Source organism: Diorhabda carinulata, chromosome 4 (genome assembly GCF_026250575.1).
Source record: "Diorhabda carinulata isolate Delta chromosome 4, icDioCari1.1, whole genome shotgun sequence".
NCBI classification, from domain to species: Eukaryota; Metazoa; Arthropoda; class Insecta; order Coleoptera; family Chrysomelidae; genus Diorhabda; species Diorhabda carinulata.
The window spans coordinates 10123067-10149191 of record NC_079463.1 but is presented as its reverse complement, the minus strand read 5'-3'; the positions used below and the strand labels follow the sequence as shown (position 1 = coordinate 10149191).

The following is a 26125-nucleotide window of genomic DNA, read 5'->3' as shown; positions in this document are numbered from 1 at the left end:
GCGGGAAAATCTTCATAAAAATAAAGAATCAAGGTTAAAAGAATAACCTTTAAAACGATTTTTTTCTAAAATGTATTATCTGGACCTTAGTATTAATATAATGAATATTAATTTTTTAATCACATTTATACTTTTATACTTTCGCGGTCCCCTCGTTTTTTGGCTCTAGAAAATTGAAAAATCATCTTATTTCGATAAATTTTTTTTAATCTTCGTTTTTACGGCGGATTTGCGAAAAAATTATGGGAATAAAAAAAAATTAGAACTTATATTGGTTCGGGGCTCAAATGTTCATAAAAATGCAGTCATTCACGTATAATTCTTGATAACTTTTTTCTAAATAATCAAATAAAGTTGTTGAATTTTTTTTTAATAATCTACACAAAAAAACAAACAAATTGAAAAACATTTTATTTTATCAATTAAAAATAATAACAATTTCTCTTAAAATTGACCTTTTCTCACATATAATCGTTTGTACCTTTTTTATTAAGTAATTATTAAAGTTAAATGAAGAAAAACATTCTTAAAATTACTTATTGTAATCAACTGTTCAATATTGAAAGTTGACAGTCCAAATGTGAACATTTGGAATTTTTGGCTCACCCCCCATAACTTAACCTAACCTAACCTCACCAAACCAATATAACTCAATTTTAAGAGAAAAAAATTATTTTCAATTGTAAAGACATGATAAATCAACATTTTTCTATAATTATTTTTCAATTTGTTCGTTTTTTTGGGTAGATTATGAAAAAAATATATAACAACAATTATATGTGAATGAATGCATTTTCATGAACATTTAATGCCTTGAAACTAATATAAGTTTTCATATTTTTTCCCATAAATCCGTTGTAAAAACGAAAATTAAAAAAAAATTCATCGAAATCGGATGATTGTTCGATTATCTAGAGCCAAAAAACGAGGGGACCGCGAAAGTTTGGTTCAAATCAAGCTAGGGAAATACGGGATTGTCTCTTGAAATCCGGGATGTCTGGCAACCCTGGTTAGGACTGTTGGACAGAATTACGGTGAAGCAAAGGTGATGAGTAAACAAACACCACTTCATTCATTAAGTATAATTCCATGACCACCGACATCGTACAAATTCCACAAATGATTTAACTATTTTTGTAATAAATATTGCGTTAATAATTTGATATGAAACCTTCCCTTAAGCATCAAATTCTCGTGGGTAACCTATTCCGATATGTTAATTGTTTATATGAATGACATGAATGAATTGCACAACAACATTTATTTATTGTTTATAGTCGTTTACATGTGTTAAAACTAGGACAAAATGTTTGCTTCGTTGTGTATTCGATTTTGTTTATTCGCCAATGAATTCGTAATTAGGAAATAGTTTCAAACCGACATTCTCTTTACTCGATACATTATTTGATTGAAGAGACCTTCGTTTTCACATGTTAAATCTCGTTTTCCACCACAGTTTCCATAGTTGACGCAGGATTTTCTCTGTTTCATAACAGGATTGGTGATATCGACTGTATGGCGTTTTTTAAAGAAAAGAGTTAAGTTGCCTCACCCTGTATATTCAAATCAATTGGACATATAAATTAAACGACGAAATATAATAATAGAATAATAGAAATTTCATCAGATTACTCTAAATATGTCGGAAAAATGAGAATAAATTCAGGAAACTTTATATGTTAAAACGAGGGATGCTACTTAAGTTTTTAGAAAAATGAAAATATTTATAATTGCATATGGCTTTATTGTTTTTCAAATTATTCCCTATTGAGATCAATACACTTTTGCGTGCAATCTAACCAATTATTGAAGCATTTTTTCCATTCCGATTGAGGTACCTCTAAAACATGCATCAACCGCTTCTTCAAGTATAGAAAAACGTTGACCTCGCAATTTATTTTTGACCTGATGAAATAAGAGGATATCATTGGGTGTCAATCAAGGACTGTACGGCCGATGACTCATTAATTCGATGTTTTGACTGTTCAAAAACGTTTGTCTTTGAACTGATGTGTGATGGCGAATGATTCGTCTTCTGATTTCCCTGATTGTTCCGAAAACTTCTAGCAAACAAATGCTAGTGTACCATTCGGAATTAACCGTTCTACGTTAATCTAATGGAACTTGAAAGACCCATACAGTCGATTGTAGTTTAGTTTCGGCTTCACGATCTTATAGATGATTGAAGTACCGATATTGAATTTCTTTGCTGCAATCGACACGAGATTGTTTGGAGCGATTGTCAAATTATCCAACGCGAACAAATCTTTTTGACAGCGAAATTTTCATGCAATATTAAATGTATTTGAGTGGAACTTATGTCCATGTATGCCTCAATCTCATGATGATCTTGCAATATCAGTTTACGCACAGCATCGATGTTTTTCTTGAACAACAACCGATTCCGGTGGACCTTCACGAAATTTATCCTGTAGCGAAAAGCGACCAAGAATTGAATTCGAAAAACCAGCGGAATCCGATTGCTCAAGATGATGCTTCATCACCAAAAGTCGAAGCGAGTTGATCAGCATACTGCTATTGGTTCAATCCAAGTTGAAAGTCATAGAAAATGTTCATTTAATTCCATTTTTTGAATGTTTCAAGTATGTGTGAATAACTCAAATAGCACTCGTATGGCAACACGTTCTGAGTACGTTCATCATATTCACATCAGTGTTGCCATATCTCAAAACTTAAGCAGTAACCCTTGTAGGGAAAATAATTATTTCCGTAGAAAGTGAGGATGTTTGTTGATTGATTCATTTAGGTGTGTAATTCTATACTTATTTATTCGGTTGTAAGACCCATCGCGTATATTTTTGTCTTTCAAATTAAGTTGCATAACAAATTGTTTGTTTTAAGAATGTATTCATTGATGAAACGCCTGACAAGACATAACAACAAGACAAATTGTTTTGAAAAAAATTCGTAGGCGCTCGTGTAAGTAAGAAAAGAAAAAATTAATAATATGACCCACATTTCTTCTTGTCAAGGACGTGTTGGAAATTTCGTATAATCTTCTAATGATATTTGGTTTTATTTATTCTTATTAATTACGAGGGTTGTGTGAAATAGAAACACGTCGAGCTCCGGTACAACTGCACTTTCCCCACTGCCCAGAGCGGTCCTATGGACCGCACGACGTATTTTATTTCAAACCTTTTCCACGGCACAAGTTGAACCGTCCTGGGTCCTTCAAACATTACCTTACACTAGGTCCTTTTTTATGATTTTTTTATTGAATTCTACACCATCTCTTCTTACCTTGTGACTTGGATCTTCTTTCTTCACTAGGCAATGAGTTTTTTTGGTTTTGGCGCCAGTAATTGCTTTATTCTTTTTTGTTATTCTTTTATAAAGAATAAGGACATTTATCATTTCTGTACCAAATAACAGCTCAATAGCAATTTTCCAATGCTACTTCAACACCCTTCTCAAAGAAGTGTGATTTGATCCGAAAGATTTGCTTTTGTTATAATCGAGCACGGCTTAAGGCTTTACAACCATTCCTGATCATTTTTCAAAGCTTATTGTCTCATCAAAATACTTTGTTCAGCAATCAACGATGATAAACAGTTTCCCATTGCTGTTCCTTCGTCTTCCTTGTAGATTTCGTTGTAGTACTGGAAAAAGTTTTGTTCCATACATATTTTTGTTAACTGTAAATATTCTTCTATTACATCAGCTCCCAAATTATCAGATATTAGTAAGTCCTCAAAGTACACGAGGGTCTGAGGGATCGGCACGCTGGGAAATAATGAACTTACATCAAAGGAGAGTATCTTTAATCTCCGTCTTTAATCCAGTACAACATCGAAGTATATAAGCAAGACGAAGAAACGGCAATGGGAAACTGACTATCACCGTTCATTGCTGAACTGTTCATGAGTCATTTTGAAAAGCAAATCAGTCAAGAGTTTCAGTATTTTCCCAGGGTATGGCACAAGTATGTCTTGTATGTATTTCGCCATATTCAGTACGAGGAAAGCAAACGTAGACGAATTCATTTTGGAATTCAACTCAAAATATACATCTAGAAAGTTCACCTATGAAATGGAAAATAATGGACAGTTACCATTTTTAGATACTTTAGTAATAAGCAATAGTAATAGGTTAGAATTTGATGTATTTAGGAAACACACCACTACGTGCAGGTACATCCCCGCTGATTCTATTCATTGTATCCAACATAAGATAGCCAGACTCCATTTCCTAGTACGGTTAATCCAATTACCATCGAGAAATACAATAAGGAAAAGTCCTTTATTGAGGATGTAGCTTAATTAAGGTTAATCAATCGTCATAGGTTTAAGAAATCTCTATGTGAAAGCACTTTTTTCCAAATCCAAAGTGAAAAATAAGCTCTGATACCTTTTAATCCTCTTTATACAAGGGTTGGAAAGAATATTTAACAGAGTGCGTTTCAAATTAGTTTATAAATCCAACAATACATTAAAACAATTGTTGGGCAATCCTAATGATAAAATACCAAATTTTTGTACTTAATACTTGAAATATATCTTTTCATTATTTTTTCTTGGTTCCACACCCCATATGGAGTGTAAAAACACAAAATATTTTGGGCCCCTGGGGTAAGTTTATCAATTTTGGTTAGAGCTCAACGTGTTAACAGCTGGGGTCAATAATAAGTAGCATTGATGCTAAAATATGGTAAAGTTCATACATAAACCATTGGTCTTCCCAATCTTTTCACTTAAGAGCTAATTAGCACAAAAATATTGATTCATGTGAGATTAGTGCTACACTAGATTGTTTAGAATTCATCACCATTATGCCTGAAGGAAGTATTGCAATATATTGAACACGTAGCTAAAAAATGATATGACAATAGGCTTATAGTGATGGGAGAAGTACAGGCCTAAAATATCCAACACAGCAAACACCAACCTCTTCACGTATCGTTTAAAAAATATGGAAGAAGACAATAAAAAAGTGAATTTAGACTTTCCAAAGAGAAAACGAGCAGAAAAAAAATTATAATTTTTATATTTATTACTGAAACTTGATTAAAAATAATACTTTTAGTTAACCATATGTCAGACTAACAATGACAAGGTTTTTTTTAACGCCCCGTATCAATTTTACAATATATTCTTCCTCTAGATTCATTCATATTATTTTGCTCAAATTGTTTTGTGTTGATATACCTACGTAATAATGTTATTCTTGGATAATTTTCCTCCGATTCTGTTTCACATTCAGTTCGCTGTAACTTTTGACAGAAGTTTTCGGATTTTTGTAGAACGACGTGTATTTTATCAAAACATTGCAGTTGTACGCAGAAATTTCAAATTATAATTATGCAATAAGTATATGTATATATAAATATACATCAACGATCTTAATTTAAATGAAACGCACGTGGGATTCCAGTCATTGGCCTTTGTACATGGATATGTTTCAATATGCAATCAGAGGCGCGCCGTAAAAATATGAATTTTCATTATTTTGTTCCAATTTTTTGTCAAAATTTCATTTTTAACACTGTCTATAGAGATCCAAGAAAAAAATGAACTTTGGTATGAAATATAAATTCCTACTACATTTTTTAATTACCCTAGTTATTAGATTCGAAATATATCAGTATCAAAACAAGAAATATACTTTGAGATATGTTTATTCAGAAATATTTTGTTTTAAATCAATTAAGAAGATGAAGTACATGCATAAAAAGCTCGTAATATGTGTAAATCACTCTCATTAAGTCAAATTTTGACTTTTAAAAATATTATCTACCCATTAATAATCGTGTGAAGTTAATGGATATTAAATTTCATTTCATTTACAAAATCGGTTAAATAATATTTTTGTAAATTTTTCAATATATTCCTTTTAAAAATTCGCCTTACCTATAAAAGTATAACAATAATATCTATTTTATATTTTTAGTACGATAACCGAATTACAAAACTTTCAATTAACATAATAATTTAAATAAAAAAATTAATCAAATATCAAAAAGTGGTTCCGCCCGGGATCGAACCGGGGACCTTCTGCGTGTAAAGCAGACGTGATAACCGCTACACTACGGAACCGCTGAAAACAGAAAACTCAAATATAAAATTTTTATTACGATAAACTCCGATTTCTTTGTTATTAATAAAAGAGCAATTTTATTATTAATTACTACACTATTAAAAAAATATTGAAAGCCGGTAACAAACCAACGGTATTCATAACGTGTCCATAACTATTGAGAATAAATTTTTTAATCTAAATAACTAAACAAGAAATTAGTCAGTTATGTTATACATAAAAAAAACATTCGTATTCTAGTATCAAATTTGTAGATATCTGAATTATTTTCAATATTTTAATATAATTTCAAATATTGGTTGTGTTTTTTTATACGTCATTACTGTTTGATATTAGACGATTACAAACTTCATATTAGTTAGAAACACTAGTTTGTTTTCACTGGAGCAATTAATTTCTTTTTAGTTTATTATAAGCAAGAATATTTTCAAATGAAATTTGTTCTTTAGCTCCCAAAAAAATACGTATTTGTGTTATCTAATGCCTATGAAACTATATAATAATTAACAGAAAATTAGTTGTGAAAATATTCGTCCATGTATAAAGAAAAATGAATACATACAAGTCGTCGCTTACGTAGTATATAATTTTTTTTAAATTATAAAAAAATGCCCCGGGTGAGGATCGAACTCACGACCTTAAGATTATGAGACTTACGCGCTACCTACTGCGCTACCGAGGCAATTAATTCCTAATATACAACCACTGGAAATTATTTAGAATGTTATAATTATAAATTTCAACTATTTTAGTTTAACATATGACCAAATAAAATCAATTCATAAACAAAATAATATACTAAATGGTCTATTTTCAATAATATTCCACTCAAATTATGAGAAAAATACCTTAAGTTTATCTAGAAACTTTTGTTTGCGCTTTTGACGCTCGGGAACTAATATTTTCTCCTCCATATCCTTGGTTATATAAAAACTTTTTTTAAATAAGGAAATACACAAACAACTTATCACTCAAAAAATCCTCAACGATTATGTCCTCGGGGATTTATAAATAACCCAGCACTTTTATGCACCACCGAGTTCAGTCAAACAAAAGCAGGTGTACATTTCCGATTACTACCTGCTCGATTTTCAAAATATACAACAAAGAAAACACGTGAAAACTCTATTATTTTCAGTAAAACTCGTATACATTTATTTCCATTTTCGAGGTCGTTCGTTATAAACAAATACAAAGGTCCCGGGCCCCAACTGGTATGAGAACGTCCAAGTTTATTTACCGAAAATAAAAATGTGAGACTAGTGCCATCTTTTGAATATATGCTGTTATACTTGAAATTTACAGATGTTCTTTTTAAAATTACGAATTACTGGTTGCATAATCATCAGGATGAACTACTTAGTTAATTTAATTCCAAGCAAAGTATACAAAATCGATTATAATTATTATAGAATCAGATAATAACCTCAAAATAAAGTTGTGATTTATTAATGAGGTTTGGTTAATTACCGATTTTTGTTTTATGCAGCAAAGTCGTGCTACAGAACGTATATACGAGGGAAACGCGATAGTTCAATACGCAGTAAGCACTCTCTTAATTACTATATACAGTTTTATTACATATAGTATATTCAGTGACCTTTTTAAGGTTATAATAGTCCCGAAAACGTTCTAATAAGAAGCAAATGGCCTTCTGCTTATCGTACGTGTGTTACTAGCTTAAAAATTAAATTACTTGATAGATTTTTATGACCGCAAAATAGAACTAAATTAATATTAATTAATCACTGTAAATGTTATGTCAAAAGGCGGTATTTTATGAAATAATCGAGCAATAAAAAAATTTAAATAATTGATGTCGTTGAGTCTGGTCCTTACGGACTTGTTTCCATGCTATTTAAGTAGTTATAAAATTTAGTGAACTGCTATTTTATCTATGAAAATTAATAAATGAAGACTAAATTTTTTCCCAAGAGGATCTTTTGTTATGAAAAAGATTCATCAAGTCCTGAATTTTGTAGTATGAATTGTGAAACACCCACTATTCAAACCCATCTATTTGTATTGGGGGTTTTTAGCTTGTCATTATCTCCTATAGAAACCTTGATTATGTACAAAACATTTTTTTAAAAGGGGCATTGCAAATATGTCAAGGATATTTGTCATCGGTAAAGTGATTACCTAAAAATTAAAAATTAGAATGCATTGAATCGAAGAAATTTGCATATTTAATAAACTCGACGATTGTGTTTACTAATTTACATAAATACAAATATCGTGACCGTTCCGAAATGAAATGTGGGAGGATAAAAAATCAACGAAGGTAGATTTTTTTTTCTCAATAAAATTGAACACCTGACTAATAATTAGACATATTCAAGGTTCCGGCTTACTTGAAATCAAATTTACAAAATCATCATGAACAGAATCATAGAAAGTGTCAACAAGGTCAAAACAGGTCACATAATGGGGGAACGGTCATTAAAAGTGAAATGTTATGGATATTATGGAATACTAGTAACAAATAATCATGAATTGAAGTATGAGGGTTGACTGAAAAGTTTCTGATCTCGCGTTTTTGAAGAACAATACGTCTATGCAAATTAAAGTGCTACACACTGTATACGGAGACGCTTCATTATCATTTACGACCGTAAAATTTCAGAACCGAAACTTCAACAATAAAAGAGAATAATGAGAAGCCCTCGAATCCAGAACATCTAGTAATTCGGAATGTAGTGATGTGAGTTAGAAAACGTGAACTATCTTGAAGAAATCGTAGTAAAAAAATGTGACAGAATAGAACTGGAGACATCATCAAAAAGATGATCAAAATTAACCAAGACATGGTTCCATTACAAGGAAAAAAAGAAGACTGTTCAGTGACCATGCCTACTTTTTGGTCCCAGAAGTGTAGGTGTTTTAAATCAAGATTGTAATTCAATTCGGTTATTGAAAATAGGGGTGGCATGAAATGGGCTTTCAGAAGCCTCGTTCTTAGTCCAATTGATTATTTGAAACAAAACATCAGGTCAGAAATAACAACAGTATCGGGGGATACGTGTCAACGTATCTCGTACTTTGAAAATGTTCAAACTTCATTCCTTTATATATTTCACTAACTAGAAGTGTGATTTTCATTCTCTTTCTTAATATTTTTATAATTTCCTATCCAATTTTCAAATAATTTCAAATCAAATATCTAAATAGCGGACTAATTATACAAGTTGATGCAAAAAATTCGTGAGTGAGTAATTGACGTGAAAATAATACTGTAACTTGAAAAAATTCTCATACGACCCCTCGTTTCTGAGTGATAGGCATTTAAAGATGCCAAATCATGATACGAGGCATATTTTTTAAGTAAGTACCGTTTTCAAGTTTAAAGAAATATCATCCATAGACTCCGGAATTGTGTAGAATTGTATAAATAAATACCTTATTAGTACAATACGGAAATATTTCCTTTAAAGTTATAAATTTTGTATTTTATGCAAAGCTTTTTCAGCAGCGAAATATTGATTTAAAACAAGCTGCAAATTTGTCGGAAGATACCATTGCTGAACTTCAAAGCTTTCGTGAAAACGGTAGCTTGGAATTTAAAGAACTATTTTTAATTTTAAAAAGAATGGGCGAAAAGTTTGAGTTTCCTATGGGTAAACCGCGAACTAGCCTACATCAAACGAAAACTGTTGAAATGTTGATTCGGAAAGTACCGAAGGTTATTACCGCATTGCAATATATATTCCATTTTTGGATTCTTTTATATGTGACATAAAAGAAAGATTTGTAAAACATAAGCAGATGTCCGGATTTCGAAGCCTCTTTCCCAATTCCAGTTCTTGATATTTTATGAACATGACGAGACAGGAACCAAGACCAGGAACATAGACTCTGGTACAAGACAATGGCTAAACTGCCAAATGAAAAGCGACCCGGAGATGCGTTGAGTGCATTACACCACGTTACTGACACCTCTACAAATATCAGGACATTACTCCATATATTAGATGTATTGCCTGTTTCTACTGCGGAAGGTGGACTTAGCTTTTCATATCTGCGAAGACTAAAAACCTATTTAAGACACGGTACTTTGGGAAATTGGTTAAATGGCCTCACTCTTCGTATATTTATAGAAATATCACCCCATGTGTGGAGAATATTTTAAATAAATTCTTGGAGAAACCTAGAGGATTAAAATTTAGCTTAGCTTAATAATGTTTTCTGTAACAAATTACGTGAATATTTTTTGTAAAATTTAATTTTTTTATGCCAAATATATGTCCGTTTTCGTAGATCACAAAAAATATGTGAAGTTTACTTATGAATAGAAGATTAAATTTTTTGTATTGACTTTTTGGTTTTTTAACCACATTTGGGCGAGGAAGCAAAACAAATTTTCCACCTCCGGCTATGACATAATAACCCCGCCCCAAACCAGAGAATGCTGGGTGCACCACTGCTGCGAGGTTTCTACTTCGAACTTTTTTGTTTTTATTTGAGTTGTAGGCTATTTTTTTCCTTATATAAGTAACACGATGTTTGATAGTATACAATTTTTGATAGTTTTCTTCAGAATGTTTCTTTTTGTCGAACGATTGCCTTCGCATGTACACCGATCTAAAAACTAGTTATTCCCTAAAACATATATTTTTTCGAGTTAAACAAAGAGTAAATTTTTGTTAAAAAATCGATTTGAAAAATTCATTTTTGGTATCTTTAGATTGTACAGGTTGTCCCTGTAAGAGGACATTATCCATTAAAAATTCATGTTGTTCGAATGTCTAATTTAGAAGATATACTTGAATATAAGTTCTGATTTCGCAGCTTTAAATTCCTATAACTCAGAAGCGAGAGGTCGTATGAGAATTTTTTTTATCTCACTGCATTATTTTCACATCAATTACTCACTCCCGAATGTTTTGCATCAAGTCTCGGACTACCCTGTATACATATGGTTTGTGTCATAAGAAATCTCTAAAATTAACATATTTATATCTTCATGCACAGATTTTTCCATTAATGAATTTTTCTCAAACACTTTTTGTTATTCTAATTTTAGTAATTAAACTGATTCTCACACCTGTTAGTGAGAATGACGTACCAAAGCTTCCTTTTTGTACTTAGGCGCCGCGAAACATTTTTGGACATTACCCATCACAAACTCCATACAACCCACACATCACATCACAAAATTTTTCACAAAGAAACTAACAACTTAAGATCCAATTATAGATTAAAATAACACGCGGTGGTTTATTATGGAAAATCTGTTAAAAAACAAAATCTAAGTAGGTCGATTCGGCGATTTCGGTAAGACATTTATTTATTTCGATGTTAAAAACGATTCGAATTATTCAAGACGCGCGAGTTTATTTTTTGCCGTGACCACTAGATGCGCGTGATACTTGCGCAATTTCATTCATTTAGTGCGGTCGATTAAACCTTCCACGACTATCTTTAATATTATACTGCAAATGTGACTTCTACCACCTTTTTTATATAATAAATCAATTGAGAATATTTAGAATGTATGGTCTATGTTTCAATTTTTTTTCCAACCTTGAAACATCTTTTTTTAACGGCATTGTACATATTCTTTTATTATTTATAGAATCAGTGCTCATAACTATGGCTAATATTTTTCTTTCAAGGACCTTATTTGCTTTGAATCTGGGTTCAATTGCATATTGAGTATTGTCCTATAGACAGAGTTTAACACTTTGACTGCCACAGTGTATTTCAAAATTGACTATCAGAGCCACATTTTTTTTGTTTACAATTACTGTATATATTCTAGTATAACTAACTATAAGAATCTCACACACAGATTATAAAAACCCTTGCCGACATTTGATAAATTTATTATTTTTATACATACTTTTGAAAATATGTATATCTTATGTACATATACCTTATTAACTTGCTACAACTGAATATTAAATTATAAAATGTAAATAGACGAGTAAAATGTATCTGCCTGTGAGAAAGTTTGGTTTAAACAGGATACCAGACGTGAACTGAGCCCTTTTTGTACCACATTCGTCTATTAGAGTTTCGGTAGTCTTTTAATAATGTCGCCATCGAACTATTCTTGACGAGTCGGTTATTGCCATCCGTTTTTTGTGTTTAAAACCACACGCAGTTTTTTTTATGTACATATTTTTCGGTTCTGTGAATGATCCACAGCAACCCCTTTCGTTACTACTCGATAAATGGAAAATTTATTTACTCTAGTTAATTTAGCAATTCTTATTAGGATTGCATTATCAAATTGACGAATATTTTCGTTTTTTAAACATTCGAATAAATTTAAAATAACTTGCATGTGTTTGTATATCTAAATTTTTATTATTAAATTCATACCTGTCAAGAAATTTTATTATCGCAGACTGTCTAGCAGGAATATTTCAAATAAATTGTGTACATACGCATCCGACAGCTTCGGCCAATAGAAATGCATTTATGTTTACGATTCGATGTTTTCATTGGTAAACAGTGAAGATGATGACTCCACGTGGACTGCCGGTTTGTTAGATGTTTACCGACTTCTATACGGGGACTAAACATTATTTTTCATTTCTTAATTTAGTATGACTTCCGTGCGTATTTATGAAATATTGATTGTTCCTCGCATAACTGTCTTCTGCAATTGATATTGGAAGAACTATAACTAAGTATAAGATATTTATAGCGAAACACCACTACACCAACACTCACATTTACATTGTCTGACGCGCGTTTCGGTAACCAGATTATCGTCTTCAGGGACTGAAGTTAAACTAACTTCGTCAGGCAGTTTAATTGTTAGTTGTGGTGTAAAAAGTGTATTCAGTAAGTGATTATAAGATACAAAATTTTGTTTCATATACCATGTGTATATGCTGGTTGATTTAAGAATGTTTTTCTTGTATATATCCGCTTGCTTGCACAAAATTTTTGATTTGCTTGTTAGCCGATGATGTGTGAAGTTAGTGATAAAACTCACACATTTCTTTATAACGCTTCTCTTTCCTGTAATCTTGAAATATGTTTCTTTTTGTTCATTTGTATTCTATTCTCAAATAGGAAGGTTTAAGGTTGTTGTATGTTTTTGATAAAACTAATGTTTTATAAAAAGATACACCAGAACGGATCCTTGAAAATTCAGGCTAAGCAAAGTACAGGCAAGCCACGGCTACATAAGTTCTGTAACAAAATAACTCAAAGTGTGCTTGCTTGGCATACACTGGCCTGATGTAGAGAATAAAATGTGTATACGGTGGTTTAGAACAGCGCCGTGTGTATACTCAGGTATACACATGGCAGTCAAAGTGTTGAAGGCAACTTAAACTATTAAAGTACCAAAATCCCGATTCCTTTTGCTGACGTTTCATTTAAAACTTTATAGAAACTACTCTTAAACAGGCGAGTTTATCCTCTAGAAAGTCCTGTAAAGTTATTAAATATATAATATTATATACAGTCAAACCTTGATAAGTGAGAACTGGATAAGTGAGAAAACTCTATAAGTGAGAGTAATAGCCAAGTCCCGTCATTTTAAGTTCCCTCTATTAGCAAGAAACAGAAACCTCTGTAAGATAGACTCGTTTTTCCCTCATAGACCTCTATAAGCGACAGTCGAGCTTCATTTACAAATTTAACATGTGCTATTTTATGACTCATTCTTAACTTTCGTGGAACTTCATACCATTGTTTTCGTATTCTCGTCAATATTGTACCTATTCTATTTCGTGGAACTAAATAATGTTGTTATTTTATCGCATTCTTTTCAAATGGACACGTGTGCCTGTGTACCGTCCTGTTTGTCGGACTTACTCAGTTTATAGTTATCAATTGCGAAGGAAAGTTCTGTTATACATCATGTCGAAACGGAAAATTAAAGTACTGTCATTAAATGATAAACTTAAAATAGTGAATGCGTTTGAATCTGGAAAATCGCAAAAAGAAATTCAGAGGAAGTTTAATTTACCAGAATCCACCTATTATAAAATTATAAAATCATAATACTCTATAAAGTCTGAGTGCTCTGAATTTCCCAATATCGAAAAGTGAAATGGATAAAACAAACTCTCGATAAGAATATTCCCATAGATGGACTTTTGTTGAAAGAAAAATCAAAAGAGTTTGCTACAAAACTGGGAATCCAGAACTTTTCTGCTAGCAACGGCTGGTTAGAGGGTTTTAAAAGGCGTCATGACATAGCTTTCAAAAAAGCAGCTGGAGAAAATAAATCTGTGGACCAAGGTGTGTGCAACCACTAGACTGAAGATCTGTCAAATCTTTTAGAAGGGTATGAACCAGACTATATTTACAACGCGGATGAAACTGCTTTGTTTTTTAAATGCCTTCTGGATAAAACCTTTACGTTTAAAGGCAAAAAATGCCATGGAGGAAAATAAAGCAAGGACCTTCTTACATTTCACCAGTGTGTAAACATGAGTGGTACGGACAAACTCCCACTTCTCATTATCGGAAAATCAAATCTTTCGTTTTTCTTCCTAAACCCATCATTAAATGCAGAAGAATTACTATTGAAAATACTTTTAAGTGGCTGAATTGAACCTTAAACACATACACGCACAGGAGAACAGTTCAATATATCGAGATGATGATTATATCAACTTATGGATTAAACACATATCACCTGATGATTTTTAAATTAATCAGTACTACTACATATCACAGTAGACAATCGTTTTGAACTTAAATAATATACTCAGTCGTATTCGTGGCTGCTTTCTTTTTGACCCAATAAAACGTCTTTTTCTTCTTCGGTTACTTCCGTTAAGGTGTGTTGGTGTAAAGCTGTAGTTCTGGAATTTATATTAGAATGTCCTTCGGTGACTCCTATTGTGGTGAGTCTTAAAAATAAAAATGTATATTCATATTCAACGAACACATAGTATTACATTGTGTAACATTATGTGTTTGTGGATTATTGACCAAGATACAGCCAATCAGAGTGCATTATTATCACATCATGTAAAACTATGTGTTTGTGGATTAAAAGAAACCAAAACTCCACATTGAATGTCCGCTCCTATCTCCTCTCCAACTCAACCGATTTAAATGGTCAAAAGCTCAAAAGAAAGAGGCTGTTTCAGCGAGTGTTCTTAAACCAAAACGAACTCTATAGCTGTATAAGAACGCCTGAACGGACTCGGAAGGGAAATCATCAATTTTTTTAATATATAAGATTGCAAATAGAAATATTTCGTCTTCAGCATCTTTTATGAATCTTTCTATATTTTCCTTCGTCAAAATCTTTTGCGTGGTATCCTGCAGACCGTCTCTTCAGCTATGCCAAAAGCATGGTGTACTTCTTGATATCGACATTTTTGCGCACGGTGAGCTCAGATCCTAACATATATAAGAAGCGTGCTAAGTACCACCGAATAGCAGAGGATCATCCAATACTTTTGTCTGTTCAACGAAAGTCACTTTACATAGAATTTAGCGCATTTTTAACGAGAACAACTGCTGCACTCGCTGTAAAGTAGAAAAGCCGTTTTCGCAGGTGGCGGTCTCGCATCAAACTCTTTTTTGGGTATGGAAAAATATTGACCTCGCAATTTATTTTTGATCTACGGGAATTAGAAGAAATCATTAGAAGGCAAACAAGGACTGATGACCCGTCAACCAATGATGAATGATTCAAGTATCTGTGAACAACTCAAATAGCAAGTAGTACTACTTTCGTTGAGGATCTTTATATTTTTCAAATCGCATCATTTTTTGCAGACTAGAGCATATCTACTTCTTGATTTCTTAGGTTTTAAACTACCCACTGCAGCATTTACAAACTCTCTTCCTTCAAATGTCTGATTCGTTATCTGAAGACATTTCAAGTAATTACTTCTGACTTGTTGTGACTTATTTTGAAAAATTGTTGTTTTCTTTCATAGTAACAGTACTTCAGTACCTGCTTCCATAATAACTATACTTCTAACACAATTCCATTCCACATTAATATTTTCTTTGTAATTGAAGATACAGTGTAGTACAGTGTAGTATTGGTAAGTTGATGTATACACAGTAGTAATTCAATTTCAATTAGATTTGTTTTTATTCTAACAATTTACAGAACGACGAGTCAGATTTATAAATATAATTTATTACTAATTAATTAAAATGATTATTTGAGATGATCCATTGCGGGATTTTTTGATTCGGTACCACGGTCAAATGAATTGATAATAAATGATGATTGAAAAACCGAATACAAAATTAAAGATTTACATGTTCAGTGACGCGTTATTTAACATATTTATGTGTTTTGAAAAAAAAAACATTTCGAATAGAAATTATTCGACTACTATTGTTGGAAGGTATTTTTGAAAACTATCAGTTTTGACATACCCAAACACCTTAAAACTTTTAGAAATACTATTTGGAGGATAAAATAAGTATGCCATAGTTTAACCGCACTCCGTATATTGTTTTCAATATAATGTGCAAAAAGTATGGATATAGTGGTTGTAGTAAGTTTGTTTGACACTATATATTTTCCAATTTTCATAAATCAAACTATTGCGACCTGAATTCGATTAACATATACGGTATAATCAGGTAATTTACAATCTAAACAACTCACGATTGTAAATATCGAGAATAAAGAATAATCTAGTACATTGCTGGCACGTACAAGTCACATTTTTAAGTTAAATAATAACCAAATGTCGATATTAAAATTAGAGATTATTGAAAGAAGAAACACTCGATTTATTGTACACTTAATAATAAAATTATGTAATGTTTAAATGAGTATATAAATACAGAAAAAGTAATGATTGAATCGTAAAGAATAACACGTTCACAAACCGGTTAGAAATCGTAAAATTTAGTACGGGCTGTAATTTGTATAATAGTTAACTATACAGTCGAGAAAATATCTTATCCAAACGAGCTTTACTCTTAGTCTATAGTTCAATGAAGTTTATAAATATTTTTAAAAAATCACACGGAGGTTCCGAAAATAATGATAGTTTTTGAGTCTGAGCAATGGTTTACTAGAAAATCCAATTTTCCTCACTTTTCTCTCCTTAAAACATTTTTTCTAGGAACTGATAGCTTTTTAAAGATTCTCACATCAAAAAACTCTTTTGTGAGAAATTTTACTCTAATCTGAGGCAAAAGCTTTTTGTCCTATTTTTATTACAAATGAGAAATATCAAAAATTGGCATACTTTGAAAACAGATATTTTCACATGAAGGTTCCAAAAATCATATCAGTTTTTGAGTCTGAGCAATGGTTTCCAAGAAAATCCAATTTTGTTTAATTTTTTCAAATGAAACCTCGTCACTTTTACTTATTCTATGATATCGCGAATTTATAGCCGCCTACCGAGCGATGCCGGAAACTATAAATATTCGCGTTCATGTAATTCGGCAACCAGTTCTACACTACTTTGTATGATAGGTTGTCAGCTTTCAAGGGTGAGTCCAAACATTTCCAATCAGCTATTATTTAAAATCACTAGCTGATTAAATCAGTACTGTTTGAATGACGTTAATGTGTCATATCCAATTTTTTAGTATTCTTGTCTAGAAAACCACACGGTATCATGTATTTTCTCATGGGGATTTTGAATATCATATTAATTTTTAATTCTGAGCAATGGTTTCTGAAGTGAAATTAATTACTGGATTATCTGTCACTGACGATGGAAATCTGATTTATGCACGCAAAATGTAAGTGGATGTTTTTTCAGTGTAATTGTATCGTTTCGAAGGGGTGGCGAGGCACTAGAGTAGTGTTCGTAAAAATGTGGTTGCGTACGAGTAATTTTTGACAGATGACATAAGAAACATGGCGGAAATTAATGGTATAATAATAAATAAAACAATGAGTAGTTTTGAGATTTCATTTATTTTTTTTATATCAGAGTATATTAAAGTAAATATAGACTGACCGTTACTTGGAAAAATTATGAGTTACATTTCAATATTTACATTCTTTACTGAGATCTCTGGAAAATGATTGGAATATAATTACAAAATCTTAAAAAAAATCGGAACAGTTGAATGTTTTGATATAATATTAATATGTTTAAACGCGAAATTTTCTATGATATTTTTTTTGTATTTTACTTCATTAAACATAAAAATATTACGAATTTGAGATAGACTGAGATATTAATGAAACTTATATAGTAAAAAAATGAATAAAACATACCCAATAATATTTACAGTTGTTAAAAAAAATACAAAGCATATACAATTACGTGCAAACAATTATAAAAATGTAAATTTTTGAGTTGAAACTATATATTTTTTAAAAAGCTAGTCATAAGGAAAAAAATATATTATAGAGACAATTTTTCTTTATTATCAGTTTAAATATGTCAAAATTTATGTACGAAGAAACCTGTAGGTCGAAAGAACTTATCCATATAGTCAATAACAAACGTACATGACACTTTTTCTTTTAAATCAAACGCAATTAGCGCTTGCGTAGAAAATCTATGACGTATAAATAATTCAATTGAATAAGTGCTGCATCATGTCATTAACAATCCCCTCCTCCTGTCCTATTGGCGAAAATATCTACTATCATTAGATGGCGCTGAATTTGGCTTCTACAATACAATCTGTAATGGTGTTTGATTGCTGTTTCTAGTAATTTTGGTAGGATTTTTTTTATTTTTATAATCTCCGTTATTTCCCAATCGTGTTTATGTGGTTACAACAAAAAGTTGTATACGAAAGTAACCCTTTATAACATCATGGAATAGAATGGAGTCAAAAGTAGAGTGCTAAAAGAAAATGAAGCGATTTTTTAGCGGGACAGTATTATGTGGCTTATAAGGTAAAGTTTATGTTTACAGACATCAGGTCTAACTTCCCAGCCTCATGAGATAACAATTAATCTGAATAATGTAGTTATAGATTAGAAATGCATTTGTTCAAGTGACTTTAAATATCTACACGAAACTATCAAAAAGGTGCTCTAGAGTTTTATTGGCCACTAGAATGGGATTTTAACACCTTATGTATGTGTGGTTGTTATTACCTCAGAAAAGCACTTTAAACTTTAAATAACCTCTTCTATTGTTTACAAAATAACAAAATTTAAACATATTCTGGCTTGATCGTTCACCTCTATTGAGTAGTAGAATTCAAATAACTTCATCATCAGATCTGTAGTTCCAAAATCATCAATAGATGGCGCCTCACTTGTATACACAGTCGTTCAAGTATCCATAAAGAAGTTTCCATTAGGCGACTGTCCATCACGAATGGTATGACTGCGCGTAGTTCCTTTCCCAAGCGACAGAGGAATACAAAAGTTGATCCCATGATATGACAATGTTTCAATTCCGATGATGGTTATGTTTACACATGGCCGAAACATTGTTTCTTCAGCAACGGGAAAAAACTGTCAGAAGAGCAAAAACTTATGATTTTTTAATACGAATCCGAAACTAAGGATCAGAATTAATACCAAATGATCAATGAAATCAACCAAGACATAGTCGTGGTTCGTGGTAACGGGAGAGGTGCTTTAAGACATGTTAAGTAACTCAAGATACTATACAGAAGTCGGTTTTCGAGTTACAAAGTGGACAACAAATAGTCCTGATTTAGTTATAATCGAATATTTATAGTAAGAGTAAAAACGAAATTGCTTTCTTATAATACGAAATTTAATATGACAAATCGAACTTAGTATTGAATAAGTCAATTGATTTAAGCTCATATCAAAGTTTTTTTAATTGTTTTTTAAACGATAGTCAAAAATTTACAGTGGGTTGATGGATTGAATTCTATGCACGCAATTTTATATTAGAACTGTCAAAAATGACAAAGCTGGCATACAGTCTTTACATTTTTATACTTTTTCCAATTCAACTTGTACCATCACATTAGATTATTCAATTATCTAAAATATTTAAACTAATTAACGCCTTTTCGGCATTATTTGGCCATACGCTTTGAATTAGAAAAACGATATTTCTTAAAAGATCTTAACAATAAAATTCACTAAGTAAAATTAATTAAAATTATGTACAAATGAAAAAAAATTGACTACACAATATATATAGACGAAGTTTTAATATACTCAAATATAAAGAGACCAGATCCCAAAAAGAGAAAAAAAACATTTACGGGAGAAAACAAACATCGAATTATTGTAGTTGCACAGTCACTGCAGTTTCATAGCCACTTCCAAAAAGGAAGAAATTAATCCGTCAATTAATATTCCATTGTTTATAGATGAAAATATATCGATACAGTTTTAAATAATTCATTTCATATATAAAGTAAAGTAAATGAGGTGAAATGAGTACATTGTTTAGATAATCGCGTAACTTAAACTCATAATTAAATTATAAATGTCCTTTTTTTAAATCTATTAACCTACTTATACATGTTGTAAATCATTGTAATTGCCCAGAAAATTTATCCTAGCCCTGTATATAGATATTTCGGTGAACTGAAAACACTTTTCTCCTTTTTTTTTCAAATTTCCGAGATCTGATCCACTACAAAGACATTTTTATCAACAGTCTCTATATTCTCAATTGCACACTTAATATTCACACCAAATGACACTAAATACAACTATATTTTTACGTTGGCAATCATGTCAAACGAAACTTTGTTAATAAGGACTTTTTCATAGAGCTGCTTCAATAAAGGTAAGTTCGCTAAAATATTCACAGTCTTTACATTAGTCTTTAAATCAAAATTAACAATTAAGAGACAACTTTAAAGAATTTTATAAAATTAACCTATTAGTGCCTTATTAGTAACAATTAAATTACGTCATATAATCAGCTGTTTAATTGAATCACAGCAGTGTTACCACTCGATCGCGTCATTTTTGATTCTTTTTTAAACGTATTTATGAAATTTCTTTTTGAACTAATTTACTTCACTAAGTTTTTTTATTTATATTTCGAGACATAATCAATTATTTTTGACCAAAAAAATGTTATTTTATGTATAAGCCCAGAATTAAGTATGTTTGTATATGCACAAACCTTGTTGATAACCTATAGTTATGGTAACTTTTGTTTTTGTATTATTGGTAATTCTGTATAATACTTTTTAATATTTATAATCATACTTTATAAGAGAGATGATGAATAATTTTGGTTTTAAATTTTAGTTACATAAAAAAAATGTTTATATTGCGGAATATCTCGTTTTTGTTACCAACTCTGCTACTAAAAAAGATCTTGCGGTAACACTTTGTGAAAGTATAAAAACGGACTCTTGAAGTTTTTTGTTGTTTTAATGTGAATTATTCAAATTGTGCTTTGTTAAAAGGATTAAACATCGAAGACATAAACATCGTGGATGACAAGTAAGTTATTTTATTATATTTCATGAATTTAATATATAAAATATTACTCATATATAGATGTATATGATCTTAGTTTCTATGTATACTGGGCTTGATCTTTTTATAAAAACAAAGCTTTTAGTTGAGAATATCATGATTTGAGTAGTTAAGACACTTTATCCCTAAAACATTTTAAAGGGGATTGCAAAGATATGAAAAAATACTATTTTCAAGTTATAATGACACAAAAGATTTTCATATGGTTCACTATGGTTCACCCAGATCCGGGTACTTTTACAGGAAACTTGGGCTGAAATTTTGATATCTGAGCACAGTTACGGTTTTCTCCATCAATGAATTAAATTCTAAAATGATTCTATATCGATTCTTCTCAAATTTTGATTTGAAAAGATTAAAATCTTTAGTTAAATTCATGTTTCGGATGATATGGGATAAAATAACGATGAGGATAACCAGAAACTTTCCTTTTCGGGTAAAAAACTACTTGTAAAACGAAGTAGTTTTGAAAACACCAATATTGAAATGGATGGAGCTATTGGAACCAAATCGGTTTTGAACGACGTTCCAAAATTCAGACTAAGCTTGATTTTTGTCGGTTATCGTGAACTGTTCGAGTAAACACGAGGTGTGTAGCCTCCATCGTTCTTCATTCTACTCTGACGTTTTTAACCGTCGGTTAAACACGACAGAGAAGAACGAGGTGTGTGGGCCCCATTATAGGGACTTACTTAACTAATATAATAAGGTGTTGCAGCGAATAACTTTTAGGTTGGCAACAGTTTTGCAGCAGTCTGTCTCACTCCAGTAGTAATGTGAGGAGGCTTTCCACCTGACAAGTAGGCCACCACGTGGTCCCTTTTTGCCAACCCTTGACTGTCTCACTCTAAGTAAATTATATTGTGAGTGAAACAGACTGCTACCAACAAAAAAGTTGTCCGGTGCAAAGAGTTTGGATAGGTATCTACTTATAATGCACAAAATGTATCGAATATTCATTACCAACTTATACCTATAGGTACCTACTTCACACTGTTTTACATTTTCGTTATTTTTTGTCTATGCGAGGCCTAAATAAAACCTATTTATTTCAGAATGAATCGCCACTCTCGTGCGTCCAAAATCCTTTCAATGGCTGGAATAGACATAAAAGCACCAACTGCTGAAAATGGAGTTTACAGTATAGAAGAAAATAGTAGTTTAGATCTTAAGTCTGAAAGATCTACATTTTGTGATGTAGATGGATTAGATTTGACAACCAATATGGACCTCATGAATAATGGCACGTTAGTTACTGACGAGGAATTGTTACACCTAGCCGACATTCAGGTTAACCGCCTCAATTCAATGTGTTGTAGTTTGGTACAAACATTTTATTTGGAACATGACGGAAATTGTTTTGTGTAAAAATTGTTGTTTGATACATGATAAACATTATCTTGGGTAAAAACTATTATTTGGTACATGAGGGAAATAGCTTTATGTAAAAAAAGTTTTTTGGTACATGACACACATTGTTGTAAAAAATGTTTGGTACATGAAATTGTTTTTTGGTTGAAAATATTGTTTGTTACATGACACAAATTGTCTTGTTAAAAAAAGTTCTTTGGTACAAGACACTAAATATTTTCTAAAAAAAAAATGTATGTAAAAATTTTATATTTCGTTTTATTGTCAATTCTTTGAAGTTATCTCGAAAAACATCGTCATTTAGTTGATTGGTATTTCTGGAAGTAATAAATGAAACTTTTTATTAAAATAATGTCGTGCTGATCAGTTCGAATTTTCTTACTGAGAAATACGAACTTAACACCATTTAAAAAAAATTGAATAAAAGTTTTCTTTTTCCTATATTTATCACAGCACATTTTAGTTTTCGTTTGGAGAAAATTGCATAAAAACAAATAAGTTGGATAAGACAATCTGAACTGATCAGCATTTAGTTTGTGGAACTAAATTACAATCTAATGAAACAATTTTATATTTTTGTATAAAAAAATTGCAAACTTTCAAATCCACTTTACGCAGTTTTTATACAGAATGTTCCATAAAATTGTATTATCGGTATTTTAAACACATCACTCTGTATATTATTGTATTTGATATACAAGATAAAATAATTTATTATATTTGGTCGATACACACTTTGTTAATCAAATATTAAAATAAAGGACGTTTCTATAATTTCCCAAAACAAGAAAAGTCTATAGAATAAAGTAAAACATGAAACTATTATAACAATACAAGAAAATAAATAGACGAATAAGAAAATGTGGAGAAGAAAAAGGAAATAGGCGAAATAAATGAGAAATAATGAGAATTAGAGAGAAAGGGGCAAATAAACAAACAGGCCTTGTATTATTACAGAATATAGTGAACAAAATGGCAATAAATAAAAAACAAGAACAAAAAGGACATTTAATAAAATACAAAGAAATGAAAAAATCAATAGACGAATAAGAAAAAGGAAATAGGTTAAAAAATGGATTATCTTGGGAAATGGATAAAAAAAAGAAAAAACCACACATTTATCCAACAATGTCAGAAAAATTATAAAGAAAAAAGACGAAATATTTATTTAATTCACGAAATGATTTTTTGCAGCCTTTTCTCTTTTGCGTGAGTTGTTTTTTCATATTACTATTAGGATTATTTGTGGTATGCAATTTTTTTGACAAAAATTTGATTAATTCTTGCGAAATTATAAAAATTGCCAGTCTTATACAACTAAATATTACTATTATTTTTTTTTCATCTAAACTAATCAAGGCAGTGATTTCTGTACACTGTATCTACAGGGTGACTCGTAGTTTCAACTGTCTACGAATTTTACATACATTTATATACAACATGGATCCAATTAGATATTTTCTATCAATTTAAAAAAATGCTACTATTATTTTTCCAATAACAGCAAACGAAATATTTTTGGTTTTTATTGGAATATAGCCCGATTTAATTATATAATTTTATAAACAAGACAAGAAATTATAAAGTGGGGTTAAATATAATAAAAAAAACAAGGTTTTATAGGTAAATTTTTAAAAAACGATTTTGGACAAATGTCAAAATTCACGCGACAATCTAATTAGGCAGATCTACTAAATAATTTTTTATATAATAAAATCACACTCTTGTCGACTAAATATACACGAAAACACACACTATGACGAATGTTTGTTGTACAGCGCGAAATATTTGTCTTTACAAAAAAAAAATTTGACGCATTGCATAGAATCCCTGATTTATATTTGGTGTATTTCACTAAAAATGTCAAAAATGTTTAAAAGGTAAATAGAGAGACATCGAACGGTACATTTTACGTTATCTCCGTACCACTATTCTAGGGGATTCCCATTTATGAGGCGATGGGGGTAATTCTGATGAATGAGCGACTGTCGAACTGTAAAATAAACAAATAAAATAAAAACATCACAGAATAGTGAATAATTTATGATAAATTGAAGTGAGGTATTTTATTAACTGGCTTAACAAGGGCACTATGGATTTAAACATATTATCTACAATAAAATAATTTATTATTTTTCTTTATAAATCGTCTTGATAGGACATTAGTTCAAAAAAATTGGAAAATTGATGTTTGATAGCAAAATATTTTTATAAAGATAGATATATAGGTCGAAATATCAATTTTTATCTTTTTTTTTGAAACTAATTCTCTATCAAAACATCTAATCGAGACGAATTATTAAGAAAAACATATAAAAAGGTCTAAAATGTTAAAAATTGAAATAATTTTTTATCGTAAAGACAAGTCAAATAAGATGTTCCAAGTTCTATATGTGTTCCAAACAGTCAATTGCTTTAGAACGTGCTCTGGATGTTCACCAACAAGTCAAATATTAAAAAACACGTTCTGGATATGTTCCAATAAGTCATTTGCTTTAGATCGTGATCTGGACGTATATCAACAAGTCAAATAATAAGTAAAAGTTCTGGATGTGTTCCAGATGGGTCAATTGCTTAAAAAACTGATTTGGATGTGTACCAACAAGTCAAATATTACATGTTACAAAAGTAAATTAGAATTAATAATAAATAAGACCACGGGTTTAGAAGATTTAAAAAAAAATTTTTTTTATTCTACTAATTTGATTCAAAAAGTCTTTTTGTTAATCATATGGGTAGATAATAATTTAATAGGTCATTCTGGCTGGTCTCAATCTGGTTACAACAAGATTGTGCACTCGCACGATGCGAACTTGTTTTCCTAAAAGGTAAATTGGTAGGCTAAGACATCAAAATCTCTAGATCTAGTGCCTCTATATTTTTTCCCATAGGTTTAATGGTGATTTTATATGGGAGACATCTCTGTTTCGTTCGACACTATGGAATTCAATATTTTGTTTTGATTTATATTAGGGGTGGAATAAACGGATATATAATTCACGAATTACCAAAAATTGTGGTCTTTTTTACTATTTCCTAGTTTTTGATGTTAATATTTGGAAAAAAGTATAAAGGAATTTTATAATATGTCAAATTCATATTTAAATGAATATATATAGTTTTATATTATCGTTTCTAATAAAATAACCCACTTCAAGTGATTATGAGAATGATATCTACAAATGATAAGACATATGAACCCAAAATAGAAAAGTAAAAACCAAAGAAAAATTAAATGTGACTTGATCTTTACATAATTTCGATTCGTATTCGATATACCACAGTTTTAAGTGAAAAACAATCGATTCTATTCATTTGTTCAATAGATATAAAAGAATTTCGAGCTTTATGATACAATTTTTAACATACAAGATCCAATATTCA

At 30.7% G+C, this 26125-nt stretch overlaps 3 protein-coding genes and 2 non-coding genes across 13 annotated transcripts in view; 1 reads left to right on the top strand and 4 right to left on the bottom strand.

Annotated features, from left to right (window-relative positions):
- Nucleotides 1-11433, bottom strand: part of LOC130893438 (NAD(+) hydrolase sarm1) — a 91175-nt gene extending 79742 nt beyond the window's left edge. For 2 of the 7 annotated variants that reach the window (XM_057799546.1, XM_057799555.1), the window contains exon 1: nucleotides 3265-3393. In XM_057799546.1, coding sequence (XP_057655529.1) covers nucleotides 3265-3378 — 114 coding nt within the window. In that variant the 5' untranslated portion in view covers nucleotides 3379-3393. Of the gene's footprint in view, nucleotides 1-3264; nucleotides 3394-6619; nucleotides 7276-11101 lie in introns of those variants that run through there. The other 5 variants (XM_057799553.1, XM_057799547.1, XM_057799558.1 and 2 more) reach the window with 5 other exon arrangements.
- Nucleotides 5984-6056, bottom strand: Trnav-uac (transfer RNA valine (anticodon UAC)). Its single transcript has one exon. It is a non-coding gene; the product is annotated as a tRNA-Val (tRNA).
- On the bottom strand, nucleotides 6667-6739 carry Trnam-cau (transfer RNA methionine (anticodon CAU)). The gene has a single exon. It is a non-coding gene; the product is annotated as a tRNA-Met (tRNA).
- A 6093-nt stretch (nucleotides 11434-17526) lies between the features above and the next one.
- Nucleotides 17527-22892, top strand: LOC130893442 (uncharacterized). The gene is made up of 2 exons (XM_057799570.1): nucleotides 17527-17712; nucleotides 22426-22892. Exons 1-2 carry the CDS (start codon nucleotides 17639-17641, stop codon nucleotides 22736-22738), a joined length of 387 nt encoding a protein of 128 aa, XP_057655553.1. The 5' UTR covers nucleotides 17527-17638; the 3' UTR covers nucleotides 22739-22892.
- LOC130893440 (serine/threonine-protein kinase NLK) overlaps nucleotides 17872-26125 on the bottom strand; it is a 78894-nt gene continuing 70640 nt past the window's right edge. For 2 of the 3 annotated variants that reach the window (XM_057799568.1, XM_057799566.1), the window contains exon 9: nucleotides 17872-24734. Coding sequence is in view for 2 of the 3 variants with exons in the window: in XM_057799566.1 (XP_057655549.1) it covers nucleotides 24656-24734 (79 nt within the window). In the remaining variant the exon portion in view is untranslated. The remainder of the gene's footprint in view (nucleotides 24735-26125) is intronic. The other variant, XM_057799567.1, reaches the window with a different exon arrangement.

Coding starts and splice junctions, on each gene's coding strand:
- LOC130893442 (XM_057799570.1), top strand. CDS start 17,639: ATGGTTTCTGAAGTGAAATTAATTACTGGATTATCTGTCACTGACGAT. Junction 17,713..22,425: donor CTGATTTATGCACGCAAAAT/GTAAGTGGATGT, acceptor TATTTATTTCAG/AATGAATCGCCACTCTCGTG.